Here is a 12,334-nt window from a genome sequence, read left to right as displayed (position 1 = left end):
AGTCTAGAAAGACTTCTTGGCTGAAGTATTAAATAATTTCTCACACCCTCCTAACTACCAAGTGGCCAATGTCTAAAACAACCATCATTTAAGATCTCAGTATGCCAGGATAAAAAAAGTCAAAAGGAAATTCCAACAGAATGAAGGGAGGCTGTTCACAGAGGCCATGAAGACAGCTTTTGTCTTAAAACAAGCACAAAACAATAATCTTCAAACCTTACTTACAACCTACCAAGTCCCTGGGAGTTCTAGACACAGATGTGATCCCTGAGGGAGTGGCATTCCAACCAACTGCAAGCACCTAGGGGATCAGCTCGAGTCAAGAACCTGAAGGCGACTGCCCGCTGACTTGACTCTCTCTGCTCTCCACTCTGCATGGCCTCTGTGCTTGCACCCGATCCCTCATGCTGGAGTGGGAGGCGACAGCCAGAGGCCACTGGAGTCAGTATCCAAGACTGTAGGGATGATAGTTGTTCAGGTGGATGCTGCATTGTCCCTCTCAGGGACTTAGTTTCTTTGATTCTCCAAGTCACAGCAGCACAAAGCCTAAGAGCCAGGTTCGTTTCCCACCTTTCCTCACCCCCGTCTGTCCACGTAGCAAATGAAAACTGCAGGAGAATGCCGAGTACCTTATTTTCTTTGCTGGCCTCTCCGGTGTCTGGGAGCGGGATGAGGCTGGGCTAGAGAAGGGTGATGAACTGGGGCCATTTCTCTTCCAGAGCTAAAAATCAAGAGGGACATGACTGAGCCTGCTGATAACTTAGCATCTAACCCTCAACACGACGAAGTCTCTTTTTAAGTGACTAAAAAAATATTTTTTATGGTTAAATGGTTAGTCATGCCTGTAATCCTAGCATGCTGGGAGGCCAAGGTGGGAGGATTGCTTGAGCCCAGGAGTTTGAGACCAGCCTGGGTAACATAGCGAGACCCCCGTCTCTACAAAAAATTGAAAAATCAGTTGGGTGTGGTGGTTTGCATCTGTGGTCCCAACTACTCAGGATGCTGCAGTGAGCTGAGATTGCCCCACTGCACTCCAGCCTGGGTGACAGAGTGAGACTCTGTCTCAAAAAAAAAAAGAAAAAAAAAAGAAAATGAAAATGAAAAAAATTTGTTTGTGAATAAAGACCCCTGAAAAGAAAGTCAACTGCCAGTATTAATTATGAAAGCAAAAAAAGAAAAGTCTATAAAAGTAATGGAATGTGAATAAAGGTAGAAGGGATGGACACACTTTTGCATATATTAGCCTCAGTAATGAAGAGCCAGGACACATTCAAACCTGTGCCAGACTGTCTACGGAAAGGATACAAGTAAATTAAAGAAGACAACCCAGTAAACTAATTTAGTCTTGCTTCCATTAAATTTTCGATTTTCATTTAGTAACTTCATTTTAAAAATACGCTGTCATGGCCAGGCGTGGTGGCTCACGCCTGTAATCCCAGCACTTTGGGAGGCCAAGGGGGGTGGATCACGAGGTCAGGAGATGGAGACCATCTTGGCTAACACAGTGAAATCCCATCTCTACTAAAAATACAAAAAAATACAAAAAATTAGCTGGGCGTGGTGGCGGGTGCTTGTAGTCCCAGCTACTCGGGAGGCTGAGGCAGGAGAATGGCGTAAACCTGGGGGGCGGAGCTTGAAGTGAGCCAAGATCGTGCCACTGCACTCCAGCCTGGGTGACAGAGCGAGACTCCGTCTCAAAAAGAAACAAAAAACAAAAACAAAAACAAAAAAAGCACTGTCATAATATTTATGACTTTTGCAACAACGATGGCATTTATCATCATGTGATGATTATCCATACATCTGCCTCTTCCACCAGGTGAGTTCTTGACAGCAAAGACGGTGTTTTCATCTCTGCTTCCTCCACAGACCAGCAGCAAAGTAGATGGCACAGAGCGGACACTGCAAATAGTCTCGTAAGTGCTGAGCCTAATTACAAAGCCACTAAACTGTCACCTCAGACCGTCTTTCCTACTTGAAAAGCTGCTAGTGATTTCTTACCCAGTACCAGCTACATCATATAAGTACAAACAGGAAGCCAACAAGCTTAATAAGTACAAACAGGAAGCCAAGCTTAATAAGAGTTCAAAAAGGGAAAAGAGGAAGCTTCAGACAAGTGGTAAGCAGCAGAACAGTTCAGTGAGGCCATCATCAGGAAGCCGGGCCCAGGAGGAGCTTGAGAAGACTGCTCACGGCAATAACAGTTGAAGTTACGCTCAAACAGCAAGAAAGGCCAGAGCACAATGGTTTAAAAAACATGGGATTACAGGCATATAAAAGAGCAGAATACAAAAACTCATCAAAGGGATCCAAGGATTGAATATATAAGCGGCATTTTCAATCACTTCAGATCCCTGACACTACCTCGCTGGTTCTCACACGACGGCTCATCAGTCACCTGTGGAACTTTTTTTTTTTTTTTTGAGACGGAGCCTTGCTCTGTCACCAGGCTGGAGTGCAGTGGCACGATCTCACCTCACTGCAACCTCCGCCTCCCTGGTTCAAGCGATTCTCCTGCCTCAGCCTCCTGAGTAGCTGGGACTACAGGAGCATGCCACCACAGCCGGCTAATTTTTGTATTTTTAGTAGAGATGGGGTTTCACCATGTTGGCCAGGATGGTCTTGATCTCTTGACCTCGTGATCTGCCCGCCTTGGCCTCCCAAAGCACTAGGATTACAGGCTTGAGCCACCACGCTTAGCCACCTGTGGAACTTTAAAAGCACATAGATGGCCAAGTGCGGTGGCTCATGCCTGTAATCCTAGCACTTTGGGAGACTGAGGCAGGAGAACTCCTTGAGCCCAGGAGTTTCAGACCAGCCTGGGCAACACAGAAAGACCCTATCTGTAGTTAAAGTAATAAAATTAAAACAAAACCATAAACCTTGCATTTTTGTTCACAATGTACTCCAGACACTGAGGGATACACATCACTGAGCAAGCAAGGGTCAGAAATGCCAAAGGGGCCGGACGAGGTGGCTCACGCCTGTAATCCCAGCACTTCAGGAGGCTGAGGCAGGAGGATCACCTGAGGTCAGGAGTTCGAGAACAGTGTGGCCAACATGGTGAAACTTCATCTCTACTAGAAATACAAAAATTAGCCAGGTGTGGTGGTGCATGCCTGTAATCCCAACACTTTGGGAGGCCAAGGTGGGAGGATCACTTGAGCCCAAGAGTTTTGAGACCAGCCTAGGCAACATAGTGAGGTCTCTTCTCTACCAAGGGAAAAAAAAAAAAAAAAGCCAAAGGTGACTGTAATGATTAGCTAGGACTGGAAGACAACTGGCTTAACAATTAGGGGAAAAAAGTTATTACTCCTCTACTTCATTGACTGTACGTACACACTCATTTCAGATATAACAAGACAAGGATGTTTATTATTATGTCTATTCAACTCAAAGTCCTAGCCAAGTGCAGTAAGACATAAACAGAATAAGACTGCAGAGGGAAGGAAAAACTCATTATCATAGACATGAGTGTATGTACTAAAATCCTAAAGAACATACAGATTTAGCAAACTTTCTGAATACAAAATCAGTTGTATTTCTAGACACCAGCACAGCCAATCACATTTTGAAGACACTAGTTATAATAGCATCAAAACCATATACCTAGGGCCAGGCACTGTGGCTCATGCCTATAATCCCAGCACTCTGGGAAGCAGAGGCAGGTGGATCACTTGAGGTCAGGAGTTTGAGACCAGCCTGGCCAACAAGGTGAAATCCTGTCTCTACTAAAACTCCAAAATTAGCCAGGTGTGGTGGCGCATGCCTGTAATCTCAGCTACTTGGAATGCTGAGGCAGGAGAATCACTTGAACCCGGGAGGTGGAGGTTGCAGTGAGTCGAGACTGTGCCACTGCACTCCAGCCTGGGCGACAGAGCGAGACTCCATCTCACAAAACAAAACAAAAACCAGATACCTAGAAATAAATCTAATACAAGAGAAGTAAAACTTCTACAGAGATGAATTAGAGATAATGTAAATAAATGAAAGAGGTGGGACATGGTGGTTCATGCCTATAATTCCAGCACTCAGGGAGGCCAAGGTGGGAAGACTGCTTGAGCTCAAAAGTTTGAGACCAGCCTACGCAACATAGTGAGACCTTGTCTCTACTATAAGTTTTTTAAAATTAGCTAGGTGTGGTGATGCATGCCTGTACTCAAAAGGCTGAGGCAGGAGGATTGCTTGAGCCTGGGATTTCAAGGCAGTAGTGAGCTATGATCATGCCACTGCACTCCAGCCTGGGCCACAGAGCAAGACCCCTTGTCTCAAAAGTTAAATAAAGAAATGAATGACATTCCATGTTCATAGATTAGAAGTAAACAAGGTCAATATTATAACAATGTTAATTCCATCCAAAGTAATCAGTAGATGAAAGGCAATCCCAATCAGTATCTCAAAACTTTTTTGTGTGTGTGTGGAAATTGACAAGTTGATCTAAAAATTATATGAAAATGCAAAAGGCCAAGAAACAAGACAGTCCTGAAAAGAAATGAGAAAGGGGGATGACTGACTCTATCAAGACTTAAAGTATAAGGGTAGGGGTAAAACAAAGACTGGCACAAGGGTAGTAAGAAAAATAGTCCAATGGAACAAAAGAAAGTCTAGAAATGGACCCACATATATACGGACACTTAAATTAGACAAAGGCAGTGCTGCAGAGAAATAAGGATGGTCCTTTCAATAAATGTTGCTGAGAGAAATGGGTATTTCTATAGTAAAAAACAAACAAACAAACAAAAAAAACTAATTTTGATCCCAACCTCACACCACACACAAAAATCAATTTCAGGTGGATTATGGATTTACATATGAAAATATTAATAAAATAATAAAGCTTCTGGAAGGTAGCATAGAAGAAAATTATCATGACCTTAGGTTGGACAGGCAAAGATTTCCTAAATACTACACAAACTATGCTAACTACAAGGAAGTAGAATGGCAAGAGCGGGACACTTTTGTTGTATCTAGAATATATAAAAAGTATATTCAAATCTCTGAGAAAAAGACAACTTAATAGAAAAGAACCAAGAGGCCAGGCGCGGTGGCTCATGCCTGTAATCCCAGAACTTTGGGAGGCCGAGGTGGGCAGATCACGAGGTCAGGAGATTGAGACCATCCTGGCTAACATGGTGAAACCCTGTCTTTACTAAAAATACAAAAAATTAGCTGGGTGTGGTGGCAGGTGCCCGCAGTCCCAGCTACTCGGGAGGCTGAGGCAGGAGAATGGTGTGAATCCGGGAGGCGGAGCTTGCAGTGAGCCCAGATCGCATCACTGCACTCCAGCCTGGTGACAGAGCAAGACTCTGTCTCAAAAAAAAAAAAAAAAAAAAGAGCCAAGAAATTTGAACAGGCATCTCACAAAAGAGGCTATACAAATAGCCAATAAACAGTTGGTATTTCAGTAATCAGGGAAATGCAAATTAAAACCACAATGAAATATTACTTCACACTTAGCAGAATGGCTAAAGAGACTGGCAATACCAAGTGTTGGTGAGGATATGGAACAACATAAATAAAAATCTCATATACTGCTGGTAAGAATATAAGCCGGGCTGGGTGCAGTGGCTCACGCCTGTAATCCCAGCACTTTGGGAGGCCAAGGCAGTTGGATCACCTGAGGTTGGGAGTTTGAGACCAGCCTGACCAACATGCAGAAACCCCATCTCCACTAAAAATACAAAATTAGCTGGGCGTGGTGGTGCATGCGTGTGGTCCCAGCTACTCGGGAGGCTGAGGCAGAAGAATCACTTGAACCCAGGAGGTGGAGGTTGCCATGAGCCAAGATTGTGCCATTGCATTCCAGCCTGGGCAACAAGAGTGAAACTCCGTCTCAAAAAAAAAAAAAAAAAAAAAAAAAGAATATAAACTGAAACACTCCCTTTAATACATTGCTTAGCAGCTGGGTGCAGTGGCTCATGCCTGTAATCCCAGCATTTTGGGAGGCTAAGGTGGGCAGGTTACTTAAGGTCAGGAGTTTGAGACCAGCCTGGCCAACATGGTAAAACTCCATCTCTATTAAAAGTTTTAAAATGTAGCTCAGTGTGGTGGTGCATGCCTGTAATCTCAGCTATTTGGGAGGCTGAGGCATGAGAATCACTTGAACCCAGGAGGCAGAGGTTGCAGTGAGTGCCAATACGGTGCCACTGCACTGTAGCTGTAATCCCAGCACTTTGGGAGGCCGAGGCCTCACCTGAGGTTAGGAGTTCGAGACCAGACTGACCAATATAGTGAAACCTTGTCTCTACTAAAAATACAAGAATTTGTTGGGCACAGTGGCATGCGCCTGCACCTATAGTCCCAGCTACTAGGGAGGCTGAGGCAGCAGAATAGCTGAACCCAGGAGGTGGAGGTTGCAGTGAGCCGAGATCGCGCCACTGCACTCCAGCCTGGGTGACAGAGCGAGAATCTGTCTCAAAAAAAAAAAAAAAAAAAAAAAAAGTTAGCAATATCTACTAAAAGTGAACGTACAAATACTTTATGTATACCAAAAGACTTAGACAATTATCTATAGCAATATTATGTATAATAGCTCCAAACTGGAAACCCAAATGTCCAATGGCAGAATGGATAAATTAACTGTGGTTATATTCCCAGTGCGGAACAGTATATACATCAATGACAATGAATTACCTACTGCTATGTGCATGAAGGTGGACACATCTCACAAGTAAAATGTTAAGTCAAACACCAAAGAATGCATACTCTATTTCCATCTATATAAAATTCAAAAACAGGGTACACTATAAAAGGTGCTAATAAGGAAAGGAGAAGCATGATGGGGAGTGGGCAGGAGGGAGGTTTCTGGTGATGAAAATGTTTTATTACTTGACCTGAGTGGTGGTTACAATTTGTGTTTTTCTGTGTATTATACTCTAGTAAAAAAGGCCATCTAAAGAATGAGGCAAATTACACGATACAAAATGCTATGCAAGATGTAATGGATAAAAGAGAAAAGAAGATGCTTTTAAAAAAGCAAATATGCTGTGACCCTGCTATGTAGAACAGTCAAAAAATTCTGGGTATTATCTGTGTTTGCACACAGTAAAAATGTTAACAATGGGTACCTACTGGATGGAGACTCGGATTGCTGGGACAGAGGAATTTTACTTTTTTACTTAAAAAAGCCAAAACTAGGAAAGGTAATATTTGCACGTTACCGATTCTAATAATAAGAATGTACAGTAGACTGGGCATGGTGGCTCACACCTGTAATCCCAGCACTTTGGGAGGCCAGGGCGGGTGGAATCACGAGGTGAAGAGTTCAAGACCAGCATGGCCAACATGATGAAACCCTGTCTCTACTAAAAATACAAAAAATTAGCTGGGCGTGGTGGCCAGATCCTGTAATCCCAACTACTTGGGAGGCTGAGGCAAGAGAATCGCTTGAACCCAGGAGGCGGAGATTGCAGTGAGCTGAGATCGCACCACTGCACTCCAGCCCCAGTGACAGTGTGAGACTCTGTCTCAAAAAAAAAAAAAAAAAAGAATGTACAGTAAAAAGTAAATTTCCTTTTTATCTCAATAACAATTACCAGTTTCTAATATATCCTGTAAGAATTATTTTATGCATATTAAAATATATTTATTTATTTATCTATTTTTGAGATGGAATCTCGCTCTGTCGCCCAGGCTGGAGTGTAGTGGCGCGGTCTCTGCTCACTGCAAGCTCCGCCTCCCGGGTTCACGCCATTCTCCTGCCTCAGCCTCCCTAGTAGCTGGGACTACAGGTGCCCGCCACCACGCCCAGCTAATTTTTAAAAAATATTTCTAATAGAGGCGGGGTTTCACCATGTTAGCCAGGATAGTCTTAATCACCTGACCTGGTGATCTGCCCACCTCGGCCTCCCAAAGTGCTGGGATTACAGGCGTGAGCCACTGTGCCTGGCCAAAAGATTTTTAAAAGCCCGAATAATAGAGGATACTATACAATTCTGACCCTTGTTTTTTATATAATTCCTTTGAAATCATTCTTATGAGTACGTCTTCAGTTGCCTTATTCTTTTTCATAGTTACATAGTATATTTCAACTTACACCAATACTGTAAGTTATTCAACCAGCTCCCTGAAAAGATAACATGTAGATTGTTTCCAAGCTGCTGTTATTAAAACAATGTTACATTAAATCCTTGTATCCATTTCCCAGTATGTGTGTAGGATAACTTCCTAAAGGTAAAGCTGCTTGATCAAAGGGTGCGTGTATCTCTTATGTAGACAATTCCTGCCACACAGCCCTCTAGAGAGCTGTACCAACTGACACTCCCACTAGCAACGTGTGAGGAGCCTGTTTCTTGTAACACTGCACTTCTATTTTACATTCAAAACTTTGCTTCATTTGGAATAGGTTTCTCTACTATAGGAAAAACTCTTGAACGTGAGATTTGGCTGGTAGCCCTTCAGAAAAATGGGTAAAGGATATGAACTAAGACTCACGGAAACAGAACTGAAAATAATCATTCAACATGTGAACAGATGATCAAACTACTCATAAGAGACAAAAATTAAATACTATTTTTTTTTTTTTTTTTTTAAGATGGAGTCTCATTCTGTTGTCCAGGCTGGAGGGCAGTGGCATGAGGTCGGCTCACCTGACCTCCACCTTCCGGGGTCGAGCAGTTCTCCCGCCTCAGCCTCCTAAGTAGCTGGGATTATAGGCACACGCCACCACACCTGGTTAAATTTTTTGTATTTTTAGTAGAGATGGGGTTTTGCCATGTTGGTCAGGCTGGTCTCAAACTCCTGATCTCAGGTGATTCACCTGCCTCGGCTTCCCAAAGTGCTGGGATTACAAGAGTGAGCCACGGTGGCGCTCAGCTAGCTTTTTTTTTTTTTTTTGAGACAGAGTCTCACTATGTCGCCCAGGCTGGAGTGCAGTGGCGCTATCTCTGCTCACTGCAGCCTGTGCCTCCTGGGTTCCTGAGATTCTCCTGCCTCAGCGTCCCAAGTAGCTGGGATTACAGGCGTGCACCACCATGCCCAGCTAATTTTTATATTTTTAGTAGAGACAGGATTTCACCATGTTGGCCAGGATGGTCTCGAACTCAGGTGATCTGCCTGCCTCGGACTCTCAAAGTGCTGGGATTACAGGCGTGAGCCGCCACGCCCATCCTAGATACTATTTTTTACCTGTCAAATTGGTAAAAGCCCAGAGCTACAATAACCAAATCTGCTGGTGAGGCCAGGGAGAAATGGTCCCTTTCATACAATACTGAGGGGAATGCTGAGTGGTACATGCCCTGTAGGGGGATTTAACAATACCCAGCAAAATTACATGCGCATTTAACCCTTGACCGGAATCTGACTTCTAGGAATTTTTCCAGAGGCAAAACTGCCAAGGGTGAAAGGACATATGAACAAATGTATTCTTTGCAGCATTATTTGTGATAGCAGAAGACTGAAACAACCCAACGTTTGTCAACAGAGGACTAGAGTACCTATGCAGTTGTAAGACCAAAGATGAGTTTCTGTGTACTGCTATGGAATAACCTCAACTGTCTATTATGTGAAAAAGCAAGGTTCAAATCTATATATACTGTCTACTACCTTAAATGTTAGAAGGTGGCAGTTTTCAGATACACTGATACGCATATCGTTTAAAAAAGAACAACAAAGGATAATAAAAAAATAATAAAAATGGAGAGGAAGGAAAAATGTAGAGTGGAAAGGGATGGAAATTGAATTTTTGAGTGTATCTTGTTTTAGTGTATTTTTTTTCAAACAACAAGTATTTTATGTAATTTAAAATAGAACTATTTCAAAAAGGAAAACATAGAAATCCCTGTAACTTTCAAACATACTGAACAAACGAACCTCACTGTATATAAAGTTGGTGTACCCAAAGGACAATTAACATTACTTTAAAACACGATATATTGATTACATGTCCCTAGGATTCACAGAGGGATATAAAGACAAAATGAATCACAATTCTTAAACTGACTTCAGCAGTCTTAATAATGACAGTGTTAATAATGACACTGATATTGCTATTTTGAAATTGCATGGCCAGGCATGGTGGCTCACACCTGTAATCCCAGCACTTTGGGAGGCCAAGGTGAGTGGATCCCCTGAGGTCATGAGTTCCAGGCCAGCCTGGCCAACATGTTGAAACCTTATGTCTAACTAAAAATACAAAAATTAGCTGGGCGTGGTGGCCAGAGCCTGTAATCCCAGCTACTTGGGAGGCTGAGGCAGGAGAATCGCTTGAATTCAGGAAGCAGAGATTGCAGCGAGCCAAGGTCGCACCACTGCGCTCCAGCGTGGGGAACAGAGTAAGACTCCGTCTCAAAAAAAAAAAAAAGAAATTGCATGTACTAGGATCAAAGTAATTATAGACCAACATTTTTGGTGTAATACATAACAATATAAAATCAAATAGATTACATAAAAAATCCTGCCACCATAAATTTGAATTTGGAATATTATGAATTAATTCTTTACATTCCTCTTTCTAGAGGATCTATCTTATCTCTCCTAAAACTTAGACTGTAGTCTCTACAGTTCTAACTGGAAGAAACCAAAGCTTTTTGAAGAAACAACCAACTTCAGTATAGGCTAAAAATGGACTTTGGGAAGGTGGGCAAAAAGCAATGAAGCTATCTGTCGAAGATTGCTGGGATCAAAATAAAGGATACAGGAGCCAGTTTGGCTCCCATAGTCCAAAGCTGGAAAAGTTTGCATATCAAAAATAATAACTAGATATTAAATAATATTAAGGTTAATAATTTAAGAGGGATAATGGTATTATGGTTATTAATGTTCATTTATATGACTCAGAGCCTTCTGGGCTGATGAACTCATCTCAAAATTTTCCTCGTCTCAAAAACGTTTCTCCTTACATGCTTTACATCTTTTTGTCTGGCTGCTGTATACTGGGTACCCACTTACTGACAGCCACTGTAATAGGTGCTTTTTAAATATTACCCTCAATCATTGCAACAGCACTTCAGAGATAAGAAAAAGAGATGTTATGTGATTGTCTGCCCAAGACCTTATAGCTACTAGATGTCAGAGCCAAGCATTTTTTTCCTTTTCTTTGAGACACAGTCTTGCTCTGTTGCACAGGCTAGTCTTGAACTCCTGGACTCAAGAGGTTCTCCCACCTTGATCTCTCAAAGTGATGGGATTACAGGCATGAGCCATCCCGCCCAGCCTCAGAGCCAAGATTTGAATCTAAGTCTGTCCAGCAGCAAAGCCTGCTCTGTTCCTTATACTATGCGATAATCCCCTTTCCAAAAAATCATGACCACTTGTTTAAAAACCCTGCGCTCAATTCTAAATGCCTATAAATCTCTTTTATGACCCAATACAAGCTGGACTCAGTCTGCCTTTCGAATCACCCTCTGTCCGTTTATCTACATCACAGCTCTGTCTCGAATCAGCTCGCACACATGCACTGCTTTACATTCCGGGCTTTCTACTCCGTTCTGCTGGCCTATATTGATCACTCAATGATCTGTATTTTCTATTAGTTAGAGACAATCCTAACGTCCAACAGATAGAAGGTGATTAGTAAACTTTTGCTAACCAATTACTTTATTTAAAAAAATTTCTTTAAAGATTCTTTTGTACAGACAAGGTCTCACTATATTGCCCAGGCTGGTTTTGAACTCCTGGGCTCAAGCAATCCTCCCGCTTTGGCCTTCCAAAGTGCTGGGATTACATGGCTAAGCTACCATGTCTGGCCCTAATCAATGAATGAACGCTGGGAATTCATGTCCCCCACATTACAAGAGCTGTACTTGTACCTGTGAGATGCCTCGAGTGGAGCTGTAAGAACTGGTAATGGCATTGCGGCTGGAGCTAGGGATGCCACTTGTGTAAGCGCCTGTCAAGGAGCTCATGGAAGAGCTTCGGGATCTCTTATTCAAGTGGTCATCTGAGCTCTGAGAATTGAGGCCTCTCTTCAGAGACCCAGGCCTAATAAAAGAGAAGAAGACAGTTAGATGCTTTATTGAAGGCAACATTCTTTTACGATTTCATCCATGGTCATGACATCTTTCTTAATAAGATGAAGGGAAGAGAATAATGCTTTTAATTTTTACTGCTAACAATCTGGCCAAATCTATCTGACAAAGTCAGTAAGAAAAGCCAAATATTTAAAACTTAAATGTATGATTTATAGAATATTCTGGAAAATGCATACTTATCTACAGTGATAGAAGACAGATCAGTGGATGCCTGGGGACACGGGTGGAACTAAAGAGAGGGATTACAGGCATGTGGGAACTTTTGGAGGTCATGGATGTTCATTATCTTAGTGGTGGGATGGTTCCACAGGTATATGCGTGTCAAAATGTCACATGCTTTAAATAAGTACAGTTTATTTTATGTC

The 12,334-nt window shown here is 42.5% G+C and overlaps 1 protein-coding gene across 2 annotated transcripts in view; it reads right to left on the bottom strand.

Moving 5' to 3' along the window:
• LOC100983753 (nuclear envelope pore membrane protein POM 121C) overlaps positions 1-12,334 on the bottom strand; it is a 59,272-nt gene that overhangs the window by 9,009 nt on the left and 37,929 nt on the right. For both annotated transcript variants that reach the window (XM_034951405.3, XM_063605821.1), the window contains exons 6-7: positions 11,748-11,919; positions 630-721 (exon numbers count right to left, since the gene is read on the bottom strand). In XM_034951405.3, coding sequence (XP_034807296.3) covers positions 630-721; positions 11,748-11,919 — 264 coding nt within the window. The remainder of the gene's footprint in view (positions 1-629; positions 722-11,747; positions 11,920-12,334) is intronic.

This window comes from Pan paniscus, chromosome 6 (genome assembly GCF_029289425.2).
Source record: "Pan paniscus chromosome 6, NHGRI_mPanPan1-v2.0_pri, whole genome shotgun sequence".
NCBI classification, from domain to species: Eukaryota; Metazoa; Chordata; class Mammalia; order Primates; family Hominidae; genus Pan; species Pan paniscus.
This window is presented reverse-complemented; position numbering and strand designations above follow the sequence as displayed.